Source organism: Cinclus cinclus, chromosome 1, assembly GCF_963662255.1.
Source record: "Cinclus cinclus chromosome 1, bCinCin1.1, whole genome shotgun sequence".
Lineage (NCBI taxonomy): Eukaryota > Metazoa > Chordata > Aves > Passeriformes > Cinclidae > Cinclus > Cinclus cinclus.
The window spans coordinates 101699174-101726367 of NC_085046.1; the positions used below are offsets into that span (position 1 = coordinate 101699174).

General features: G+C 36.8%; 1 protein-coding gene across 1 annotated transcript in view; it reads right to left on the bottom strand.

Annotated features, from left to right (window-relative positions):
* PTPRM (protein tyrosine phosphatase receptor type M) overlaps nt 1-27194 on the bottom strand; it is a 434879-nt gene that overhangs the window by 248121 nt on the left and 159564 nt on the right. The window contains exons 6-7 of the mRNA XM_062500964.1: nt 23639-23813; nt 15307-15600 (exon numbers count right to left, since the gene is read on the bottom strand). Coding sequence (XP_062356948.1) covers nt 15307-15600; nt 23639-23813 — 469 coding nt within the window. The remainder of the gene's footprint in view (nt 1-15306; nt 15601-23638; nt 23814-27194) is intronic.

A 27194-nucleotide genomic window follows, 5' to 3' on the forward strand; every position in this document is an offset into this window, starting at 1 on the left:
GGTTCATGGGAAAAGAAATAAAACAAAACAAAACAAAAACAAACAAACAAAAAAAGAGGATATATAGGGAATCTAAATGTCCTATACTGATTTACCCACAGCAACATACCACATTTAATTTTGGATTACAATTTAGCCTTTTTCACACTGCTACACTTGAAATTAGAAACTGCCCATCTACAAGAAGAAGGGTCAGACTACAGCCTCCCAGCTTGACCTTGGTAGATCAGATCATCCAGAGGGCCATCATACACCACAGGACCAGTAGAGAATTGGGCCCAGCCAGCATGGGTTTAGAAAAGGCAGATCTTACTTCACCAACCTGTTTGCTTTTATGACAAAAGTGATGTGTATATGAATGCTGTCTACCTAGATTTCCATAAAACATTTGACAGCACCTCAGGAACAGTGTGGCCAGCAGGACCAGGGTAGTGATTGTCCTCCTGTACTCAGCACTGGTGAGGCCACACCTGGAATCCCGAGCTCAGTTTGGAGCCCCTCCTTACAAGAAAGGTATTGAGGTGCTGGAACTGGCCCAGAGAAAAGCAAAAGGGCTGGTAAAAGGTCTGGAGCTGGAGGTGTTTATTGTGGAGACAAAGGAGGCTCAGGGGTGACATTGCTTTCTACAACCACCTGCAAAGGGGATGTAGTGAGGTGGAGACAGCTCTCTTCTGCCATGTCTCAAGGGAAAAGATGAGAGGAATTGTTCTAAATTGCTCAGATCAGATACTTGAAAAAAAATTGTCACTGAAAGAGTGATTAGGCATTGGAATACGCTGCTGAGGGAGGTGGTGGAATCACCATCTCTGGAAGCATTCGAGAAGCATGTGGCTGTGGCACCTGAGGTTATGGTTTATGGGAAATCATGTGGTATTAGGCTGATGATTGGACAAGATGATCTTTTTCAACCTCTATGATTCAATTATTATGTGTAATTTGACTAAAAAAGACCCTCCAGAAAACCTCTCCTCTTCCACTAAGACTTGCTAAAAATAGAAAGCCAGGAAATCCAATCCTTCTGACAAAATGAGACAATTATTTTTATTTTTGTCTAGAACATGAAACTCTGCTGGTAACACCATATTGTTGTCAGCTTATTCTTAAACAGCACAATTTCTTGGCACCTCTCACAGTATTTCAAATCAGTTGCATAAAATCCATGGCAGTTGACTTCAGAATCTGGTCTTTTTATCTGGTATGGAAATTCTCTTGTTTATATTAGATGTCTGGGCAACTTCTAACTCCACTGATGGAACAAACAGTATCATCCGTAAGGAAGCTATTGAAATCAAGCTGAGTCAGTGTGCTATATTTTAACCTTGGCAATGGCCCATCTAAAATAAATGGATACAGTTTGGAAGATTAAGGAGATATTTGTCTTCTCTGTTTAGAATAAGAACACATTCTGCTCAGATTCAGAAAGTCGAAGCACTGTCTTGCCTGATATCACAGAACTTAATCAACAATGTCCTAAAAGAGAGGCTTTGAACCAGTTCTTATTTTGAGAAAGTAACTGTTTTTAGTCCTTCATCAATAGATATTAGGACTACTACTGCTGAACAGCCCATGCAAGTTTTACATATTTTACAGGAGCAACTGATCTTACCTTCATCCTAAAATGCTTTATCTTTATTCCAAAAGAGACTTGTGGGTACTAAGAAAGATGCAATAGGTTAATCTCCCTAGAATCATTTTATCATCAGTGGAAACAGAGTAAGATTTAAAAGATGAATTTAAAATAGGAAATAATTAATAGAGTCCTTTAAAAGATAAGCAAAACCACTTTGTTTGGATCCTGCTTTCAAACAAGCTTTTACAATGTCTGCCCTTCCATGCTAACTACAGAAGTTACCAAAGATACACATCCAGTAGCACAACCACCATTCCCGACAGCCTATGTAAAAGCTGGAGGCAGCTCTGGGTTGGGAACTCGTATTTCTGCTGAATCTTAGGAAATAAGTTTATGGGAGTAGTATTTATTGTTTCCATAGACATTAAGCTGTCTAAGGAACCATAGCATTTGCTTAGATTATTCATATTCATTATTCATTTCTGGGGCAAAATCAACAGGAAGTTTATTATGAAAATATTGAAAAAACTTTTTCAAGTTTGATCATGGGAAGCAAAACTAGACTAGTCTCAATGGCTGATATTTACTTTTGCCAAAATAAAATTATCTGAAATTACAGCATGATGGCAATACAATTACAGAGCATAATCAGATTGCTTACATCTTTTAAGGTGTTGCAGTACCTTAAAAGCAAACATTTCTTTGTTTCCATGATTACTCCTGATAAATACCATAGACTTGCCTCAGATTTTTTTTTTCAGCAATAGATCGTTATTAGTGAGAACCAAAATCTAGTGCTATTTCAATTATTGCTTTATCAACTGTGCTTTTCGGGATTATGCTTACATGCAACCTATTTTGTTGCATGGCTTAAACATGAAATGCTACCCAAAAACTGGAGTTAAACACAATGAATAAAACAGGAATGTAATAAGAATGAGGAATGATATAAACAAAATAAAATGCTGTAAATCGGCAAAAAAACGCAGCCCCAGGTTGAACTGGATTAATGAGCTTCAGCCAAACAAATCTTTTACAAAAGGAAAGGACTCAAGGTCTCCTGAACCTCATCTAGAATATTTTTATGTGAAATAATCTTACTCCTTTCCCCTCGTCCCTCCTCAAGAAGAGACAGACTCCACATTTACTTCTGCTCCCCCACCCAGCCCCAGAAAGCCAATCTTTCTGCCCTTTTTGTTTCTCTGTATGAAGAGTCAGGATCTGTAATGCGTGCCAGTTTTTCACACAGTTGTTTTGAGCTGTGAACAGGTAAAGGCTTATTGACCCATGAAATCTTTTGTACATTCCTGAAGGTTGTCTCATTCTAGAGCATCCTTGAGTCGCTGCACATTTCAGCTTCTGTTTTTTACTGGAAAAAGTGATTCCATTTGTAATGTAATATCAACACGTAATATCACTGCAACACTGCTGAACCCTTTCCCCCCCCCCCCCATCCCAAACACAAAACTGGTAATTTTTGTAATCATGGAAACTTAAAATTGAAAACAGACAATTTTCTTTTTTTTTCTACATCATGTGCCCTGTTCCTCTATTATAGCATTGCAAAATGGTGACTTGAATTCCTGATTTTGTACCAGCCAAGACAAATGAAATCACTGTCAGTTTATTTTAAAACCATATCTGAAAAGGATATATTCTTTAATTTTCATACTGAAAAAATTAGATATTCACTACTACTACTTTAAACTACACTCAATGCGTTGTCTTTCAGCAACCTCATGTTAAAGCAACTAAGTAACTTCTGAACTAATTTGCTAACCTTATATTTAATGTTTTGCATGAGAAATAGCACAAGCAAGTATAAGCCTAGAGACACCAGTGCACATGGTTGTCATAAACATTTTATTATCAGTCCCTTACCAACTGTTTGTGCAACACTGCCCATTATTAGCAACTTGTTCTGAAATGGCTACTCTTCCTCTTTCATCATGATGGAAACTTTTAGCAAATATAGTTCAGCTTTTGCTGAGAATGAGTTTAGAATTAGCTTATCAATTGTTACGTGTCTTTCCATCATCATTTAATAGCTCCACCATCCCTTCAACACAAGAAATAATCTTGTAGGGGAAAAAATGGAAAAAAAGGGAAAAAATAAATTGGTTACTTGTTCTTAAAAAAGAAACCTACATGCATGTATTGTAAATCTGAAAAATAAGTCATCATTTATATACAATCCAAGAAATTCATAAAGATTTTCTCCCATCAGTTGCTCAGATATACTAGATACAATAATTTTTTAATCAAAGTAATAAGCTAGATGCTATGAAGAAATAATTAAATGTTTAGGTGGATCTGGGATTTACTCATGTTCACAGAATTCTCTGAAGGCTACCTTTTTCTTCTTCATGCATCCTTAAGACATTGAAAAGGCAGAACACTCTTGCCCTGCCTTTTCTGCATTTCAACTTTTTAAATCAACTGCTATTAGATTACAGTTGTTACAGAAGACATCTAGGGCCATGCCACTTAAAACTTCTCAATAACAGAAGACAGTGCAAAATATTTTAAATAAAAAAAAACCTCTTATCCACTGCAGAACTGTGCATCTGTAAAGCTCCAAATGCAGAATAAACCTCTAGGATGTTATCAAAATGCAAATCATATAGTTCTAACAATCAATGCGTAAATCAGTTTGTGAAGATGAAAAGTCGTTGTTTGGATGGAAAGAAAGAAAACATACAAGCTGGTCTCAGCAGCTTGCAGTAACATCCAGGAAACAACTACTGCAAAGCATAGAAATGAATGCAGAAAAGTACTTTCCTAACAGGATTTTTCGTTTTTAAGATTTTAACATTGACTGCTTTCATAAGCAATAATCTGTAAGTAGAGAGATTTACAGTAAAGTGGCAGAACACACAGCAGTGAACAACCACTTTGAATTTTAGTAGACTTTCTCTGAAAACTATCATTATGAAAATAAACTATTTTCAAGTCACTTGTTTTAGGAATCCAGCACCACAGTGTACAGAAACTGCTTAGCAGAGATTGTGTCACTGTAACACAAAATGAAAGAAATTAGTTTTGGAAGATTCACGCCAAGCTGTTCTGTGACGTTATCAGAGCAGTAACAGCTCACTGTTTTAAGAGACTCATAGGTAAGATGAAAGTAATTTTTACTCAGTCAAGAGTTCAACCGTATTTTGAGATGAATGGCATAAACATTCCATTTAAAGAATGAACAGATAGTATATTAAGAGGAATCAGAGTGTAATTAGACCTCTGGCTAATTAACAGTGATAACTGAAGCACATAGTGTATGGAAGAAGAATGACTTATCTAACTGCTAAATGAGAGTGATTATGAGCTCTGCTGCTGCCTGTGAAAATCTGGTACCCAAACTTTTTAACTACTAATCTTTGCTGGTGCTCCCTTTGAAAGATTATGTAGAAATGAACACAGTAGTCTCATAATGTTTTTATTCATTTCCTTTGAGACTCCAGCACTGGAAAGCAAAGGGTCCATCTCAATCAATAACTGGACAGTTTGAAAACGAGAATGTGCTGTCACTTCTCCTATCAGAAACAATTCTGTTCAAGACTAAAACAGAATATTGCTAAGATAGCCTTAAAAAGATGGTATTTCTTCATAGATAGTCTTGGATATAGACTTACATAATGTAAAGGTTAATGAAGAGAAACAGTCTGAGAAGCCCCATCTGCATATTACTGTGAATTACAGCACGATTCAACCATCAGAATTTTTCACCTCCTTTTACAGAAAGTGAAAAAAATAGCAAAAAGATTTTTAGCATCTTTTTAAAACAACTAACAATGCAATAGTGTTTTTCAGTGAAAGGCTTTTTGACAAAAGAAATGCTTTCATTGATTACCCTGAATTATAAATTATAGCTCTCTAATTTTTCCTCTTATAAATGAATACTCTTCACAATCTAGCCTCGCACATCAGACAAAAAAATGAAACTTTTATAATGGAAATTTAATTATAGTACAACTTTTTCCAGTTGTCATTCCAAAGTCATCTATAATTATGCTCAGGTCATTGAAAGTTATTTTTTTCATTTACATGGCCAAACATGCCAGTTACACATTGGTTCATCCTCTCAAATTCAACACTGCACAACAGTAACTAAGAAAATTACTGAATTCTAAAAAAAAATTTTAAAGTTAATTGCAAACAAAATATCTGCAGAAATAGTCAAAACAAAGAGCAACTGACAGACAATTTGATTTTTGTTTCTAAAGAATGTAAGGTTTTAGAAATGAAAAGGCACTTCTGCATGTCAAGAGTAAACACTTATTATTACCTTTCTGCTTTACATGCATTTTTTCCAAATGGTAATTATAAAAAGATAACATCCACTACAAACATGATTCTCTACTGCAAAATTTCAGCACCAAAATACGTTCAGAGAGCTTTCTGAAAGGTCCGAACCATGAACCAACAAATGAAACTGAACTCTCCCTTTTCCAAAATAAAGCCCTTCTCTCTTCTTCCAGGAAGTGGATCAAATTTAATGGAATGAGTAAGCATGAACTAAATGAAGAGATAGTTGTTAATATAATTTAAATAATAACGAGGGTGCTCAAATGATGGCATAAAATAAAAGACAGCTAAATGCAGACATCAAATGTATAAATTTGGATACACAGTCGTTGAAACTGTTTGAGATGGTTAGGCATGCAGAAATGCAAGAGCCATAAATCATTAACTTAACTGGCAACTTGATTTTAATCTCCACTATTTGTCTTTTAACACAGTACCTCATGATAATGCTAAGCAAAGCCTTTCCCTATTTTCTTTCTTATTTTTTTCTTACAGATTTAAGTTAGTATTCCCTTGCTGAATGCTTTCCACTAAAATGTTTTATTTTCTGGGCCAGAATTCACTTAGCTGTGTAGACATGGAGTAGGGAAAAAAAGAAAGAGTACAGAGTAGCTTTCCTCACTCATATGTTTCTGGCCTCTTAAGTGTCTGGAAGAGTCTCAGCTCCATGGGGATGCCCCTCTCTGCCTAAACAACTCACTCAACAGCAATTAGATGGATTACCAAAAAACCCCATTTTTTTGCAGCTATAGAAACTGAGGTCTAGTGCTCTGTGAACTGTCTGAACTTTATTTTTGTTGTAAACAGAAACATGATGCACATTTGTTTACCCTGAGAGACCCTTGGATTGTAGGACAGCATTATCTATTTATAGCACTGCAGCAACCTAGTACTCCGAAGAGGGAGAATTTTTTTTCTCCAATTTCAGGATATCTCTTTATCAGGATCTGCCCTGATTTCAGGTCTCAAACTTGACACATAGCCAACAGTCTAGGCTATAAAGTTGCAATTAAACTTTATAGAAAAAGGTAATAACAGAAAAGCCAGCACTCGGCACCAGCTTTTCTTCCTGGGAATCTTCAGGAGATCAGACTGAATTCTACATACAACTCTACATTTGCAAAACAAACAAGTTTGCAAAGCCAAAATGCCTCCCAAGCACTGAAAAATCCTGGATGAACCTGAGTGGTGTAGTTGTAATTTTTCCTTTGAAAAGAGGTAAAATTAATATACCATTCTTTTAAAAACCTCTGATAACTAATTTTGTTTTGTAATTTGAAAAAAACCCAGACTACTAAAAGGCTTAAAAAAATAAAGCATCTCTGTGTTTTTACGTCATTCCTGGATGTTTCATGCTTCATAGATACTTCAATAGAATTGTGCAGTTATGTGTTTTTAAAGCTGGGCAAAGCTGCTGGGCAAGATAGCACACGGTCTAACAGCCTCAAACAAAAGCGTGAGCCTTAAAATATTAAAATCAAGGAGCATGCCTGTCTGTTCATCCACTTCCATCTTTCAACACCCTTTAAAACCACTGGCAAATTTCATCCAAATAACTTGCTTAAAATTTAAACTGATTTGACACAGTACTGACAGCATTTAATTCCAGAAGATGAGAGAGCCAAACTAGTGCCTCCATTCAGGAGTTCGGGAGGCTCAGGGCAGACAAGCATAAGTCTAACATCAAATACTCCATTTGACAACAGATTTATGATTAATTGTGATTAATTGGGTGCTCCATGCAGCCATGATTGTCTGTTAAAAGGGAAAATGGGATTACCTTCACAAGGTGGTGATATTCAGCCCCTAAAACAATAGGAGTTTTTAGACTTGGCTCAGAAGTTCATTTTTTTTTTTTTTTTAGCAAGAAACCTGCACTTCAGAGCCTAAATTCCCTGGATACAGGGTTGGATAAATTCATATGTATGTATGAAGGAAAATGAGATGGGGATATATGTGTGTGTCTGCATATACACATACACACTCTTTGGCACACACAGTCAGCTCTTTTAGACACAAACTGAAGTAAATATACTCCAGTCACTTCAAACGTATAAAAGATTTTGCTTCAGTTTTGGGTAAGACCAAGTCAGAGTAAAAGCCATACTTTGCTGTTTCATTTGCTAAAGATTTTTGCCAAAGGATTAACATAATTAAAAATGAAGTGAAGTCTGCCTGAGTGGTAGACTGTATGGCATAACTGTATGTGAGAACTGGAACAGCTGATGTAAAAATAGGCCTCAAAAGAGGGGAGAAAGTGCTCAGCATATATTTAGTAAAAAAGGATAAATTTCAAGGCACCCATGAAACTTCACTGGAAAGACAAAGAATAACCTTTCCTGCTATTTTCAATTGCTTTTAATAACAGAGTACCAATGCATTCATTTAAATCTGCAGTAAAAATATACTTCTGAGAAGAGAGATCCAAAGTATCTATGAAACAGCTTATATTTCCTTTGCTCAGAACAACGTAATACTAAGGAACACCCTCTAAAAACAGCATTCTTTTTTACAACTATTTATGAGTATTTATAATTTACTACTTCTATTAAAGGTGCCCACATAGCAAGTCTCCCAGCTTGCTGGGTTTTTCTCACTCCATAACAAGTAATTCTTCCTGAATTGAAGTTGGGTACAATAATTGTTTGAGTGCATGTTTTTGAGCTTTTCCTCGTAACTGTTAAGAGGCTGCAACAAAGACTGAAGATATGTCATAGGAGAACTCATATTATCTACGTTTCCTTAAGGGTCATTATGTTTTATTCACATTCCCTCCACCTGGCAGATGTGAAATTAATAATTTTGCCCCTCAGGTTTGCTCTAAGTTAGTGAAGGTTCATTTGTCTCAAAAAGCAGATTAATTTCTTCCTCTGCAAATGTTTTGAAATGAGAATCTATTAAAGTGAAGAAGGAAGTCTCCATTTATATGACTGCTTTTCATACAACCAAAGACATGGCAGTTATTTTTACATAGACTCTGTTTCCACCCAATGTTTCTCCTTACTGGGGTTCCACACCCCAATGTTCTTCCTTATTCCAACGTGGAGCTGCTCAGAACAAACTGATCTGACAGTCAGCTTTCATGCTCTGTGTCCTTACCAACACTAGATTGTGCCTGTATTCCTCTTCCTTCACCACGTGTCAGAGAGTCAACAAACCTACGTATTTTCAGCAGTTTCTCTGTCTTTTTTTCCCTCCTGTTCACATGGTGGGGAATGAAAACGTTGTTTCTCAAGTGAGATCTCTGGATGCTCTATCTAACCAAAAACTATTTATTTAGGTACCAATGGAGACACAAAAGTACAGGTATCAGTAATTTCCGTTCACTGGAGAACTGAATAAGAGCCCTCTTGGTTGGCAATATTAGGATAAATTTTTGTGTTCACAGGCTGAAAAATTCACTGAATGGAGAACCAACCCTGATTTCCCCTGCAAAGTGAAGACACATTTGGGATGAAAGGGCAAATACTCTCATGGTGTTTATTTCCTAAAAGAAAATGTTCTGTTTTCGCTATCACTGGCAACCACTAATCTAGAGAAGCATCCAGAACCATGCAGTGGAGCTCAAACTTTTGTCTGTGATAAAGTGTTTCCATCACACTGTACCTCACTGTTTATACAGCTTCAGACAAGGACAGGAATACAGTGGCAAGACTGTGATACATCCCTGCATATTAAAGCAGAGTCTAGGAGAATTCAGCAAACACCACGGTGACAGCTTCTCTTCCCATATTTTTACAGAAACTTGGAATCACAGAATAGCTGAGGTAGGAAGGGTATGGTTCATCTGTCCAACCCTCACTGTACACCATCCTTGCTCTACCAGCGCCAACTACAGCAAGTTGTATGATGTCCAGATAACTTTTGAGTATATCCAGTACTCTTTACTTACAAGACCAGTTCAGGTTCATCAAGCATGATGCTTCCCCTCTCTGAATCCAGGCTGACTACTCCTGATCATATTTTTGTCCCTTGTGTTCCTGGAAATGGTTTCCAAGATTGGTTTTTCCATCATCCATCTTCCCAGGTTTGATGAGACTGTCCAGATTGTAGTTTGTTGTTTTCCCTTTTTTTTTTTTTTTTTTTTTTTTTTTTTTTTTTTTTTTTTTCCCCTCCCAGGAACTTAAAGGACTCCTAAGGGAAATTCTAGACTGTGAGACAAGGAGAAAGAGAACTGGATTTAAAGAGATTTTTATATGGGATGAATTTGGATTGTCTGGGTTTTTCCCAACCCAACATTCCTGATTACACAAGGGGAGGCTGCTCTGTAACACAGCATGACAGAAGTAATCTCAGTAAGTAACACCTTGGGTGCTTGTTTCTGGAGAATTGGCTGCCAAAATAGAACTTTGATACAGTAGTCAATGCTGAACACCATTTGCATTTTCCAAAAAGATGCATTTCTGTTTTGTTTCCTCATCAGAAGTAGGTGACCAGTGATACAGACACATGGACATATATCTCACTAGGCAGTATTTTCTTGGAACTCTCTTCAAATCTTTCTGTTTACTACCTCCTGTGCATCTGAAAGCTGCAATTTACCTGCTACAGTGCAGAAAATCCAAACCCAGGTTTTACCCTTAGGAGAAAGTGACCTTATGAGACAGTTTGTGTATGAGAAAGGCATTAGTAAAAAGGACAATACATTAGGATCTTACTTTCATAATAAAATCATAAATGAAATGCAAGTTCACTGTGGACTTCTAGTTCTGATAAATGAACGCAACTTTCTACTAAAGTTCATTAAAGTTTCAGGTTAGGAATGGAGACTCCAGAAATATCATGGAACTTTCTCATGGAAAATAAAATGGTGCAATATCTGCACCCTACTCCTCAGGGTTCAGGTGTCTCTGACCTGAGGTCTAGCTCTAATACAACACAGCTGCAAAATCCTTGGTTAAAATTTCTGAAGAAAAATGATAAGAGAAAAGAGGTGTGGAAAAAACCTGCAGTATGGCTTCAAGCTGACATTTTCCTATGATCACAAAACTAAACAATGTTGAGACTTTGTTATATGCCTGAAAAAAGCCCTGAACCTCTTCACATGCAGCTATATACCCCATGGTAAATGAGAAGGAATAACTTAATTCCCAGTGACACTAAGATCCTTCCTCTTTTCTTGAGACAAAAAGATCAAAAGATTAAAGTCTTGAAGGACAGAGAAAGGCAGCTGCCATTTCAACCTAGAGAAGTTCTTAGGAAGGAACTCATCTTTCCTAATAGTGGTACAGAATGGGGAAGGGCACAGAAATCAGCAGTAAGCACCACTTAAGTTTCAAGAAAGGTTAGGGCGTGGACACTGACAAAGGGAGAGACTAACTAGAGATTTAATAAAAGAAGGTGGGAGCGTGGAAAACAGGGAAAACCAACTGCAAAACTGTTTATTATTCAGAATGTTGTACACAAGAAGATCCACACTGTCCATCCTGTAGGGACTGAAAATGCTCCATGTCATGGGGCAGGAGGAAAGGGGTGGCACCGAGTACTGTCCAGCATACTTGAGCACACTGAATTTAAATGAAGACCTCAAGACGGTTCCTGCCCTGTGCCATCTGCCCAGAGACAAACTTCTGCCTGGTGCAACCTGATGCAGACATGAATTGATCAGACAGAAGAGGATACTCATTCCATCATTGTATTCTGACACAGTTTTTTTTTTTTCATAATGCCAGTGGATGCCAGTGGGCAGCACAGAACCAGTGAAATAGTTCTGACACCTTGGAAGATTAACCAGTTGAAGCCAAAGGAATGAGCAAACTAAGAAAAACAAAAATTTTCTTATTCAGGAGAGGGGATTTATCAAAGAGTTCCTCTGCTCTGTTCTTCCAGATTGTAACAAGCCTTCTAGGAGTACCAGATATTTTACAACAAATTTGCAGCAGTGTTTCAAGAGCTCAGTTGTGCTGGGAGTAACAGCTTTCCTCCAGACAAGCTCAGGTGATGGGATAGAAGAGACAGCAAAATCAACTACGTTAATTAAAACATTACTGTTATTTCACTGTATGAAAATTATTGCTTAAATTGACAGTGACTGTTTTTGCAAATACTCTAGGGCAGTAATTGTGTATTAGCACAGAGAAGTAGAGACCTGACTGTTTAAAACAACTCCACAGTTTGGGGATAATTCATCAGAAGATTCTTTCATTACGGTCTTTTTATTTATTATTTTTTTTTATTTACTTTCTTAAATTCCAATAGAGTTTTCTGATTTAGTAAAGGAAAATATGCTAATTTTTAGAAATTATGCCAAATGTCACAGTGGAAAAAAAAAATGAGAATAAGGAAAATATTTTCCCTAAAGGACCTTAACAATCCCTTCCCCTAGCAGGAGGGAGGATTTTATATTAACTTTTCTTCCTAAGGTAGCTGTCTTTAAGACGTATCTGTTCACCAGCAGATTTAAGGAACAACATTAATTAGAAATAAAGTCTCCTAATAGAGGGGCCATAGCAAACAAACAAAAAAAAAAATTTGCAGGAGCTCATTTAGCAGTTCTTCATTATTCAGGTGTGTTTTAATTGGGGCACTGTTTCACCATGAGAATGCAGGGACACAGATCAGATCAAGATTTGAATCATGCAATGAATGCAAAGACAAAGCATGCTGGCAAGCCCTGAAACAAATCTACCTACAGAAATACTGCTATGGATAAGAAGAAACTGCAAAACACAGTCTGTCTTATTAATCCTTCAACACATATACTTTAATTTTACTATGAACAGTTCCACTGGTTTTGGGTCAGATTGGGCCTCTTTGGGAACAATAGTGATAAGACAAGGGGAAGAGCTTCAAACTGGAAGTAGGTTGGTTTAGATCAAACAATCAGGAAGAAATTCTTTACTGTAAGGGTGGTGAGGCAGCTGGAACAGGTTGCCCAGAGAAGCTGTGGATGCCTCAACCCTGGCATTCTGCATTCTAGATTCACAACACCCTGTGTCATGCTTGTGGGGAAAGGGAGCTTCCAGCATAGGAACAGGTGATTTAAATTCCAGACAATCTGTGAAGGCCTCCACTTCACACCTTTTTTCTAAGTCTCACTCAAATGTGGTTCACCATGGCCAAAATCCACTAAAGTCCTTCAAATCTGAACTCTACATTCTAGGTTAAATCAAATCCAGACCTATTGTAATTCTTTGGCTTTCTGATAATTACACTGCAAGAGCACTTACATTATATTTAATCAAAAGGAAACAAAGCACTTTCTAAAGTGGCAACTGCTCCAGCAAGTGTGATGCAACCAAGTGTAGAGATAGTCTTTTTTCCTTGCATTCTAATTATAGACACTTTTCTTTAGTAAAGTTACAGATAAGACTTGTCTATTACAAGCCTCTGAAATCTCATTTTGCTAAAATGAAAACATATTTCAAATGCTTTGGAGAACTATTAAGATTATTGAATGCCTAGCATACTGCTTCAAGTCTCCAAGTGGTTCACTATCTTCCCCTAGGGAACAGGCAAGCAGCATGCAATTATCACAGTAATTAAAAAGGTGCAATGATTCTTCTCTTAAAGACTCCTGTTTTATTAATTCGATGGTATGCTTTGGAGACTGGCATTATTTTACTCCTACCCAGCTTAATTATACCGTCATTAGTTTATCAGCATCTCTTTTTAAACCCTTGGGCCAGTTATTAGCATGTCACTTGCTAACAGTTAACCAATAACCACTACACCTTCAAAGCAGGGTCTTCTGCTATAAAAAAGCCAATTTGTAGAGACAGATTTAATATCATCATTCAATTTACATTTTTCAGTCATTTAACTTTCTGCTTTTAATTTAAGAAGGTTACTGTTTAGCTTAATGAAAACACAAATAATTCTGATGTATTACAAGACATTACCAGGTAATAAAACACTTCCAGTACAGTGGTTTATGAAACTGAATTCCTGTTTTAATACTCAACAGTATCTACCACTCAGAAGAACAGAAAGCATATGATATTCTTAAATATAACTAAAATTCTGGATATCACTCTCTACTAAGTCTGGCTGAGGTGGAGTTAAATTTCCTTCATAGCAGCCTGTTTGCTGCTGCATTTTGGGTTTGTACCTAATCCAAGGCTGGTAACACAACACAACCCTACAGGACAGACCCCCTCACTTACACAGCACACAGTACTGCATTACCCGCAGTAATTACTGCATTATCATACAAGCAGATGAAAAAACTATTAGAAAAACAGTTTTAATTTTAAAATAACTGAAATACTTGTGTATTAAACATGAACTAACCTTGTCTAGAATTAATTTGCATTATTATGAAGCGTATAGTGACTCAGAAACCCTTCTGAAGAGAACTATGTTTCATTTTTGTGCTCCACTTTTGACTAAACCAAAGTTATCTTAGCCTAGTAGAGAAAATCTTATAAATACAAAATACTTAACTATTATTATAATTTAGCTGTACTGCTTTTCAGTACTTTTCCTTAAATACTTCTTTCCAGTAATGAGAAAAATTAAAAATACCAAAAATAACATCAAATAATTAGTACTTGTATAAGTTTGCATCTTCAGAAGGTAATAATGGGATTCTGACAGCAACTATATTTCATTTTGTTTTTGACATCACACCAATTCAATTCAACTGAAATGACATTTACTCACTGACAGGTGGCCAGGTGACTTTGTAAAAAGCATATGCAATGGAAAGATATTATTTCTGTTGAAGTATGTGTTTTTTTCTGTTAAAAAGGCAAGTAAGACCAAGTCATTCTTTAAAAGACTAGGAACAATAAGCTAATGCCACTTGTTATTCCCATTTTCTCAAGCTACACTCCTATCTTCCACCAGCTTTATCGCAGCAAAGAGATTATGCAAAATATTGGGGGAAAATACTAAAGAAAATCCAGGTCACAGTATCCTCTATTATTTTCTGAGCAGCTAAATGCCAAACTAATATAACTGCCAGTCTTACTGAAAATTATTCTACAATTCCTTCTGTGTAATAGCTTAGAACTTTGTATGCTATTACAATCAGAGGTCAGCTCTATTAATTATAACATCCAAAACAGGAGCCAAGATTGCTACAACACACCAGAAACTGCACTGCCTCATTTAGTAAAGAGACATGCTGTCAGTCATTCAAGAAAGCAGTCCTTTGCTAAACCTCATCTGCTAATTGAAACTCAACAGTGGATGCTTTTGCTGTTACACAGGATCTCTTTCCACTTTATCTGTAAGTTTGACATAACTGACATTGACCAAAAAACCATGCACAGTCATGATTTCATCTACAGTTTCCAGTGGCACAGAAGTTTGCTTTCAAGGTCACTGCAGCTGCAAAATGCTAACAGGTTATACTAAAAACCATTCAGACTTAACTTCTGCTACCTGATGGTTTAAGACAGACAGGAAAAACTGCTAGTGAATTAACTTATCTCTTCAGTCCTAGAAAGATGCTTACGACTTTCCTATCACCTTGGAGTACTCACCAGCACATTTTGTTCTTGTTTTGAGAGCTGGGCCAGGAGATCCTGTTCCTCCTTCCCCTGGTCTTGTAAGTAATACACTGATTTCATATTCTGTATCAGGATCCAAGTGACCAATCTTATAGCTAGTGGAGTCCACGGGTTGTATGTCATACCAGCTTCCACTTGAAGTTCGATACTCAACTTCTCTTTGGATAATGGGACCATCCCCATTGATGGAATTGGCATTCAGCTGTATCCAGAGGTAAGTTGCACCAACTGAGGACAGCTGAGGTGGAGCAATGGGAACTGGTGGTTCTGAAAAACAGTAAGGTATGACAACAAGCTATGATTACACTTCCATTTCTTTCTGCTTCTAAAACATTCAAATAAAAAAACCCCAGGTTTTGCACTACATTAAGAGACTGAATAAAAATACGGATATGAAGAAATCACCAATAAAAACTGAATTATTTTCATTAAACTGCAATATTCAGATTCTTTAGCTTATGGACTTGGAGATTTTAACCTGAAGCTTTAAGTTTAAACCACATAACCAGAAGCTTTTGGCTTATACCTCGTAACTTCAAATCAGGTCAAATGGAATTCTATTCATTAGACATTCCATTGCAACTCCCAATTTAAAAAGAAAGGTAAGCTCAGCTTTTCTCATAAAAATACAGTTTGTTCTGGACATTAATATTAATCCTATTCAAAACTAATGTTTTTAAGCTAAAATTTGTGTTGTAGCCTATCCTTACACATAATTAGAACAGGAATTTCTGCACAGAAACAAAATGAAATTTTAATTAATTATTTTTCATATACTTATCTACTCCGACTTCGTATTTTCAGACCTCTGTGTAAGCAGAGTAAGTACAGTAATTTTTCAAGTTCTATACTTTGGTTAAAATCAAAGCGCTTCTACATGAAAGCTCAAGGATTTCTTGAGTTTTTATTAGACATCTGTTTCTGCTTCACGTCACGGCTATTTTCACTAAACACCACACAGAAATGGTACTCTGTATCAGAGAGTAAGCATGCATGTGATATCCTAATAGTTTAGATTCTGAACATTTCAAAACCAACCGAAGTTTTAAACCCACTTTAATTTACTATGTGATGGGCATCTTATTTTAAATTAGACTGCAGAAATAATTTGCAGACATCATCTTTTTTTAAAGGTAAATAACATTTTTTTCCCCTACTGGTTAAATTACACTGCTGTTTCATGTATCATATCTGCAAAAAATTCACTTTCCTACTGCTTAAATATATTCAAGTAGAATGAAATCAAGCCACCCTAATAAGGCACTGCTAGATCAAATATTTTTAACATATCTGTCAGTAAACACTGCCATCTTCTTAAGGCTGCACAGAAAATGCAATGAACACAGGACATCTGTCTTCCCTAAGCTTTAGATTCAGATTTATCCTCTTCTGCTAATCATTTCCCTCTGTGTCAAGATACAGGTGGTCAAACAGAAAAGAAGTTGAATTTATGTATTTCATCATTTTGTCATGGTATTCAAAGTCACAGTTAAAGCAAAGAACATCAGAAAATGAAGCAAAAGGGAGAAAGGATCTCTGGGATCCAGTATTTCTGAGAAATAACAGAATTGCTATTTTAACAAACATGTAATTATCCTACAGTATGCTACGTTTTTTCATTTTTAGAAAGAGTAACTCAGAGCACTAAGTACACTGAAGATTAGCTGTGCCTCAGATAGATGGTGTTTCTAATTAGCAGGGTACACTTGCATGCAAGCTTCGATCTGTGCAGTCTGTTAGCAACTGCTGAAATACAACACTACAAACCAGCAAACAGGAGTCATCACTGCGTGTTTTCTTCTTAAAACTAAGTGATTACTATCACGAGAAACACAATACAAAGGGCAACAAACCAGAACATCTCCAAAGATATCTATTAAGCATTACTAATTGGAATAGACATAAAAATAGCTTAATATATTGTGGCAGATTCCAAGACATAAAGAATATTGTTTAGATTTTCAAATCAGCAGTGAAAGCATTGTTTTATGTCAATAGCAATATATTTCAAACTGTTGTCATTGCTGAGTTAGAAACATACTGCAGTTTTATTGAAACTATTCTTTCTAAAGTATATAAACTACAGCTTCATACAGTGACAGTCTGTCTAGAAACAGTTCTGACTTGACTCAAATGATTTAGCATCAATTTAGATCATTAGGCTGTTTTGTGAACCAAGACATGAAATGGAACTTTTATAAAGCATCCTAAGGCATTTACTCAGCCATGCTGAAAGAACAGTTAATTACTTTCAAGTTCCAAATGCTACTAAAGGCTGTTGAAGTGCCATTCAAAATGCAAACTCAGGAGTTAGGTCACTAAGGTTAGTGGTTACACCAATTCATTCCAAATATTACAAGCACTTGAAACAGACAGTATTTTATTGTCTTTTTATACCTCAGGGCATGTTTTTCATTTCTCTGGGACCACAGCAAAAAAGGTTAATTCAAGTTACATTATTTCAGCAAAGCCTGCATACACTGCAATTTCATACTATTAACATGGTTTAATACCAAAAGTTGGTATTAAAAATACCTTCTTACCAGTGATTGAGACTACCTAAAATCAACCTTTCATTACAAATGTGATGCTCATATTAAATGACTGGTTAGAAACATGAGACTCAATTAAGCAGATCCTCTAATACAAACACTGTATATCCCAATATAATGAACTGATTTCACAAATGAAGTCTGAAATACATTCTTCTGTCTTATTAATTTATTTTTTTCTTTCAACAGAATGATTTAATATTTTTAGGATGCTGAGAATTTTGAATCACTTAGGTAACTAAGTGTAACACTGCAGCACTACTGTCCTTCACTAAAAGCAGTTTTACTGGCAGCCACTGAGGTAGTCTCAATTAAATAACACGCAAATTAATACCTTTATGAAACAGTACAAGAGCACTTTATATTTGAGGGCTGTGTATGTTCGAGGAAGGACTTTCAATAGACAGCAGAAAAAGTTTGTAGCAGTGGCTATTTAGTACAATGACTTAGCTTAAAGAGTTCTTCCTTACAGCTGTCCTGAAGCAAGCAGACAAAGCTATTCAGCACTGTGAAGCCCTTTTAAATGTAGGTTTTTAAAAGAGAATATTAACTGAAAAAAAGAAAGTAAGTGGATCCTAATTTCAAATTTTATGTCTTTTAGACTTCAAACAGAAATGTGACCTCCTCTTGAATTCTCTTGACAAATGACAATGGGCACAATCCCTTAAGGAAAGGAAATAGTGGCTACTTTACATAGTCAGAGGTCTGCAGGTGACTGAAAGCTTTAAGCAGGTGCTCTCAGGTTATCCACACTACATAAATGTATCATTTATATTAAATGTGAGAAAAAGACTTTATGATAAGGAGAAGCCCTTCTACTACACAGAGGAAAAAAAACCAAATCTAACCATACATGAATGTAAACTATTTATTCTAATGCACTTTTTATTAATTGAAACCACACTTGAAACTGCAACTCCTTCATTTAAACTGCTTTGTACTTAAATTATACAGATTTTCCAGACAGTTTCTACAACATCTTAACATACTTTACTTTGCAGTTCTTTTAAAATTTTAATTGGGAGGAGAAAGGCATCACACTGAGATGCCAGTGGAGATAATGTAAATCTCTAAGATTTAAGTGAGTTAAAGAAGACAAAAATAGACATATCTTCTCTGCGGTTCAGAAGCACTATCTTGAAAAATGACAAAATCTACTTCCTCACTTTTTGCAAATGCATGAATGTGTATATGTTTACTTTCCCCCCTTTGTCATAAAATCATAGGATCATGTTGGAAAAAACCTCCAAGACAACTGAATTCAACCTTTGACCAAACACCAAGGTGCCAACTAATCCATGGCACTAAGTGAATGTTTTCAGAGACAGGGACCCCACCACCTCCCTGGGCAGCCCATTCCAATGCTTAACCATCCTTTCAATGAAAAAATTCTTCTTGATGTCCAACCCAAATCTCCCTAGAAAAGCTGGAGGCTTTGTCCCGTCCCTTGTTGCCTGGGAGAAGAGAACAGACCCCCACTTGGCTACAGCCTCCTGTCAGGCAGCTGTAGAGAACAATGAAGTCCCCTCTGAGCCTCCTTTCCTCCAGGTTAAACACCCTCAGCTGCTCCTGACCCACCCTCCTGACCCTTCACCAGCTCCTCGCCCTTCTCTGGACTCACTCCAGCACCTCAATGTCCTTCCTGTAGTGCAAGGACCAGAACTGGACACAGCACTCAAGGTGTCGCTGACCAGTGCCAAGTACAGGCAGACAATTGCTGCCCTGTTCTGCTGGCACATAGAGGCCAGGGTGCCACTGGCCTTCCTGGTCACCCGGACACATGCCAGCTCAGCTTCAGCCAGTGTCAACCAGCACCTCTATGTCTTTCTTCCCAGCTTTTAGCACTTGTTTAGTCCCAGTTTTCACCTACCTTCTCTCTCATTTCAAAACACCTCCCGGTTTCCCTTTCCTTTCAGTCCCAGCAAGAACAACCTCATCTGGGTACGTAGCTTCTTGTTCTTGCACTCCTCACTATCCACATCATTAATCCATCATCATTTTATTCCCAAAGTACAAGGATTCAGCAAGATGGAGGATTGCTTACTAAAAGCACACAAATGGTAAGCTTGTAGGTCTTTATCCCTGTGTCTGGATCCAGCCTGCTCCAGAGGAGTTCAGATCCCTGCTTGCAATTAAATTCCCCGCACTGTATGTAGAATTTCAGTGGAATTTGAAAGATGAACTCAGAAAAGTCTCAGGGTCTTGTTGGGGTTTATTTAGTAGTTTTTTAACTAACTGTATTTGAAAACAGACTTTCACAGGAAAAGAAAAAACAGCATTCTTGACATAACTGGTACCCTCCCGAAAAATTATTACTGCATCAAAGTCCAGAGCCTTCAGCACTTTCCTATGGCAAGTTTGCTAAGATGGATAACCTGTATCAGCTCTCCTAGTGTGAGGTTTCCTCAACACCTCTAGGCTGAGGCACACACCCACACTGAAAAATAAGAGTCTCCACTCAGTTTGCCAAAAAATGAGCATATGAAACTGACTTCATTATAGGAATTGTTGGGTAACGATAAAAATAAGTCCTAACTCCAGCACTGTTGGTGAAAAAAGGGGTACAGTGATGGATCCAGCATGAAAGGTTAGCTGGAGAGAGCAAAAACAGATGTCAAGTATCTTTGTATATTTAACATATGAGAACAACTGATACCACAGGTAAGTAATCGTTGATATTTTCTTACTATGTCTTGATGTCAAAATGACTTTGCCCTCCAGAATAAATTCTTTGCTCTAGAGGTCCTGAAGAGATTTGATTCTGTTCCCAGTGTTAATTTTTCCATTTGGAAAATGCAGACATTTAAGCTGCCAGCATTACAGATGGCTACCTTTCTATGTCCTTGCTTAAAAACCTAACCAAACTTCTTTTAACCAATTTGACACCTAGGTTTACCTTGTTTGAACTCAATAAGCAGTCTGAACTCTGTAATAATCTCAAGTCTGCTAGACAGGCTCATTCTGTTCTCCTAAATCTAATCTATGTTGGATCTGCCCACTATTAGAAAATTTCAACCTAGGGACTGCATGTAGAACTCTAATTTACTTCACCAAACGCATTTAATCAATTCCACCCGACTATTTTCCTTTTGCTCAATGTTTGATTACTTTTATGTCATCTGTTAGATACAAGCCGATGTTTTTTACAATAAGTGGGTTATCTGACAAGGCCAATTTCATGCCTCCCATTAGATAAAGTGACATTTCAATCCAATTCTCTGACAAACTTAGATGAGGATACTGTGCAGTTTGACCACATACAATGACAAGGCACTTGTCTTCTCAGCCTTTTTTATCAGAACAAACACTCAGGTAAATTGAAAACCTCCCCTTCAGGATTTATTTAAATAGAACAATCAATACCTTATTTTACCATCCTCAAAAAGGCATATAAGCTGCCACAAACAAGTTTTCAGAAAAGGCCTTTCTTTCCCCCCCTTTTTATGGCCAGACTAATTGTTCATTGACAAGCTTCTTCTTATTCACTAGACAATATTCGTATTTACAATTATTTAATAACAGATTTGGAAGCTCTTTAATTGTGATTCCCCTCCTATATTGCTGAAACTTTACTATAACATGCTCATTCAGGTGAAAAAAAGAAGACAAAAAAAAAGAAAGAAAAAAAGAAAAAAATAAGAACACCTGGCAGTTTCTTACATGTCTTTAATTTTCAAGATTTCATTCATATTCCTTGGTGATTGCAAGTTTGTTTTGCAGTGCCTGAAACTAACAGCCCTTCTGCTTTTTAAAGAGTTCTGGTACCTGGTCTCCAGTGCCACACAACATCATGCCACAAAAGCAGTACAATGCTTAAAGATCTTTACACACGTAATTGTAATCTACTTAGAGTAAGTTCCTATTAAGTAAAACCTCGTCTACAGTGAAGTAGAATGAATGTTGTACAAAGTTCTAACCCACTCTACTGTGCAAACATCACTACTTAAAAGCAAATATATTTTGAAAAAAAGCCATATTCCAGTGCTGAACTTTTTGCAACTTGAATTACAGGTTCAGTAATCACAATGGAACAGAGCATGATAAATGTGAGAAACTGATTCTCTTTAACTTAAAAATGTTCCATTTGACTCTCCTGTCATTTTAGCAATGTAATTCCAAGAAATTTCCTCATAAATCAGTTTAGTTACACCAGCGTAAATGAGGAGAGAATTAAATTCATTGTAACAAAGAGGGGGGAGTAATTACACCACTGTCTTTACACATACTATAATTAAGCCATCAGCAATTCCCAACTATACTAAACATTACATGCAGTGTGGGCATATGTACATTCTTCATGATTTATGGATGGTAATTGATTAAAACATATATAGCTGCACTGAAATCAACCCGTTATCTTTGAAGTCTGCTAACTGATATTGCAGAAAACCTGCTAAAAATTGGAAAATACAATTTCTTAATTATATGTCATCAATAAGAAAGCGTATTTATTAATTAGCCCCTAATGCTGCTGTTCAGTACAGTCATCTAACCTTTTACAGCACAATGCTTCAAGTGGGTCTTTTTAGGTCAAAAGGAATGACCTGCAGGTGGTCTCATAAAAGCTCCAACACAGGCAATGGGGATTACCATAATTACTTTGCCACTCTACAAGAAGTTAATGGGATTACACCCTAAGGCTATCCACTTGCTCACAGTGCCCAGTGCAAATTTTCTAAAAGAATCTGTGTAAGCACAAATGCTTTAATGATACGCTTCATAATTTCATCTATTGTACCTCAAAAGAAGCACTAATAAATTAAAACACTCTGAATCAAAGAGACTGAGAAGAAATTAACTCCTTTGGCTTCCTGTACCTCTCCCCACTGATGCAGTAACTCCTCCCTCTGCCTCCTTTAGGCAGTGTTCATTCCTCTTTGTTTTCAGTGGTATTGGGTCTGAAAGATGCTTCATCATTCCTACTGGGGTTGTAGTCCACGCTTCCTTTCTTTGCTGACTTTCGTATGTATTTATTTTTGGCCACCTACTTTATTTTCTTTTCATGCTTTGACCAAAATAGCCTCATTTTTTCCACCACGCCTTATAATTAATTTCTCATCTCACCCATTCTATTTGTTTCTTATTTCATCTGTCCGTTCAAACAGCTCTTCTATGTTTTCGTGCTACAATTTGTTTTGTCTTGTTATCCTCATACCCTGGTTATTTCCAACATCCTTCTCTTGTCCTTTCTCTCCATTTTCTCTACAAGACATTCACTAAAACCCTATTCTTTCTTTTGGAAAATGGATTATTCTTCATTATGGCTTTCTTGCATCTTCTTCTACTGGCGACAGGTTATTTTCCATTCTACTTACATCTAAGTCTTCCCCGAAGTTTTTAAAAACACCCCTCCATATACTGAAACGTGTATTTTATGTAATAACTTTAATGTAAATCTTGCATACCTTTTAGCAAGTATATTTTTAGAATACAATCTCCACAAAGGAGGCAAATAGCCATGATTATGTTCATACTTCAAATAAAAGCTTGTAAATGCAGATAGGTCTAAACAGTGCATTTTGTGGAAATATTTAAAACAGCAATCAACAAGTACCTAGTTAATTAGCCCTGGTTTCTTCTACCACTCCCTTGTTACAGCTGGATAGACTCTTAAGATTTACATAAGCAAAATCTATTTACTGAACCTCTTATCAAGTTTAACAGGCTATGGGTGACATTCTTAGAGCATTAGCAACTGCAAGCCCTGATTCCATACCCGCAGCATGCAAATACTGATTAGTGTGGTGAAGTACCTTTGACTATCAGTTCTGCATAGTTGGATACACCAACTCCTCCTTCCGTGCGGATCATGCAGCGATAGTTGCCAGCGTCCCGCTTCGTGGCATTTACCACGCTAAACAGAGCTACAAATCGTCGGGCGTTGAACACTTTTATGTCCTTCAAAGGTGCATCCCGTACATAAATACCCTAGGCATAGAAAATAAAGAATATTATTAGTAATATTAAAAAAACAAATAAAAATACTGACAACTCATTTTACTTCTCTCAAGTTCCCCAGAAGGAGAGGAAAGATAAAAACAGAAGTCTGTATGTTTTTTTTTACGGGTGTGGAAGTGAGACTTTTCTGCCTTCCCATATGAGTGAAACCATTCATCGTGAGTGGGCAACCATTAATCTGTAACAGTTGCTTTAAACTCTTTACAGATTAACTAACAGAAAGATTTTAGTGCAATGTAATTTTTACTTGCTTAGCTTGTTTTACACAAATACTTAAATTTATTTATTTATTTTAAAAACCCCATGAAATCCAGCATAATCATTCTGTGCTTTTCCTTCCCTCCCTGCATCTGCTGCTTGGCATACGCATTTTGAAGGGAGACATCAGTGGATGGTTCCCATAGCAGCACCCACCCAAGGGGTTATCAACAACTCTGGCAGAAGAGACTAGGCACAGATTTACCAGGTAAATGACCTGAAACTGTCTCCACCTCTCACTTCCTCAGCATGAACTGAAACTTCCAGCATAACTGGAAACTGGGCACTTGCTATTTCAATTCAGTGTCTTGCTGTCAATGCAACACTTTTTATGTATGGCACAAGAAAATAAGCCCTGTAATAGCTGAGGAGCACAAGGAATGAAAAACTCAGGGGAGAAGACAGAAGAAAACAAAGATGACAATTTGCCACATCCTTTGACACAAAGATAATGGCAGAAAGACTTGGCCCTCAAATCTTCATCAGAACTCATGCTCCGCCTGACCATGAAATAGGATATGTGCACTATGAACACTCAAAAACTTGCAGAAAATGTGTAATCATTGAATTATGAAAGCTGGATGGAAAAAAAAAATCAAAAATCTACCGACAACATTAACCAAAACGAGAAAACAAGAAAGGTGCACTTTTCATATGATAGGTATTCCAACAAACTGAAGGCTGCAACCACTATTGAAACACGAAGGGAAACTGAAAAACCCCAACCAGCACTTCACAAAAATCACTCCCTCCAGGAAGACATGCACACTGTCTGATGCTACATAATGACACCAGGTATGTTTAGTGGGTTTCTCTGACTTGAGGAGCTTTAAGCAGGTCAAGAGCCCTGCACTATCAAGTTTCTATAAACCAACAACATATCTGACGTCTCTTTTTCTACCCCGGAGTTTGTAGTTTGTTGAGCAGAATTTAAGACATATTGAAAATACTGATCTCATTTTACTATGATCACATTTCCCATTAAATTGGAAGTATCCTTGAAATACAAGTTATAACAAAAGAGCTTTAAACAATAGTCACACAAAATAAATCTTATCCATAAAACACAAAAACAAGTCAAAGCTAATCATGCTGTTATACCAAAGAAGGAACACAGTTAGCAATAAATACTGATTCTAATGCACAGTAATATAGAGTTATTTCCTCTTCAAAAGAAAACATGGGTGATGTAAAGCTTATATGAAAGAAAAAAAAGCTAGTAAGATGTCCAGAGAAGAATGTGCTATCATGCCTTAAAAATTACTCAGCTGTAGATTATTACCTGAGAATTACTTCAGATCATTGACAGCTCCTTAAAATTCTTCAAAGCTTGAGGTGTTGATACAGTAGCTTCTTGTGACATGGAAAGGCAGTTACCAAAACCACCTCCACTTGGAAAGAAACATTTCAAAGTACTATTTTAAAACTACTGTTTTTACTGGATTTGCCACTGTAATATCCTTCTAGCAAGGATGGCTGCAGACAACAGGAGATAAGCAATGAACCCACTTCTTGGGATTAGGATTTAAATTAGGATCAAAATTAGGATTTTGAAGAATGAATATTTCTTAAAAGCTACATTACTTCTTACTAATACAACAATAAATCCTGATAATCAGAACTGTTGAACAATCACAAGCTGTAAGGCAGTTTTAAAGTATGTTACTGCAGCTTTCAGACTCTTGAAGGATCGGGTACATTCCCAAATCTCATGGTTACATTATACCCACCCATATTACTGTCCCCATTTTTTTAGTTGCAACATTAGGAAGCCTTATGGAGGCTATGTTATCCTGCCCAGAAATGGGGTAAGTTATTCCCTAGGGAAAAACATACTGCCACACACTGATTAATTCTAGTACCTAAACTAGCTCACTCATTTAGAGTGTGAACAAACTCCTCTGCTCTACAGCCTGCACAGCACACCCTCCCCTCCACATGGGGAACCTGCATCCACAATTTACCAGGTCTCTTATGAAGAGTTACCATACAACTGTGCAAATGTTTTGAAACAACAATTTCTTGCTATTACCACAAAGAAAGAGATGAAGGGAAAGGACTAGGCAATGCCACTGTAATTTCTGCCTTAACTTGCAGTTCATGAAGAGGGGGCAATCATGGCAAGACATGCCTACACAGTCCCTGCCAGCCCTACACAGAGAACTGTGTCCCACCACACTGACCCCTCAGACCTCCATGTGGCTGGCAGAAATCCTGAACTGCATCGTCTAGGTGTTCATGGAAACTTACAGCAGCCCTTGAAGGCAACCCAGCCCCATAGGGCATATTTGTCATCTTTTCCATGCACATTTAGAATGGAAATTGGAACTAATCAATGCACTGTAGCAGTTCCAATAAATTACTGTTTCACTTTCTCAATCTTTTATCTCAATCTTTTTCACCTTCTCAATCTCTCAATCTTTTTCATCTTCTGCTGATTCTCAAATATACTAATCTCACCTGATTTTGAATGTTTTAACTGCTGTTCTACAGCAGGAAATCTCAGTTTGATCAAATAATCGACTTAAATGGCATTGTGATACATGCCATCCATTCATATACCAATGATTTTAACTGAGAAAAAGAGAAGCCAAATCAGACTTCAGGAGGTGCACATCATTTTTTGCTCAAAGGAAAAAGCTAGATGAGCCTTAAATGTAACTCAACTTGGCTCCACAGAGGATTTGAGCATTATTTGTCCTCTACCAAAATCCAGGGGAGAAAAGGTAATTACTGGTGGCTTCAAAATTCATGGAAGGGCTCTTCAGTACTATTATTATTATTACTGTAACAAAGCTGTAAAATAAACAGGAGATTATTATCAATAAAGATAACTTTGACTGACTTCTCTTGAACATTACAAACTTATGGAGACAAAATGCAGAGTGTCTAATTATATGCTAGAACTCAAATAGTCCCACAGAATCACTAGCACATTTTATACTAGAACTCAAAGGAGAAGAAAAAAGGCCAATTTTTCTCTCTTTAGGGAGAATTATTTTCAAGGAAAATCTAGTGTCTGGAACAGACAAAGACTAAGAAACATAATTGTTTTACATTCTACAAGAAAAAATACAGCCCAAGAGAGCAAGT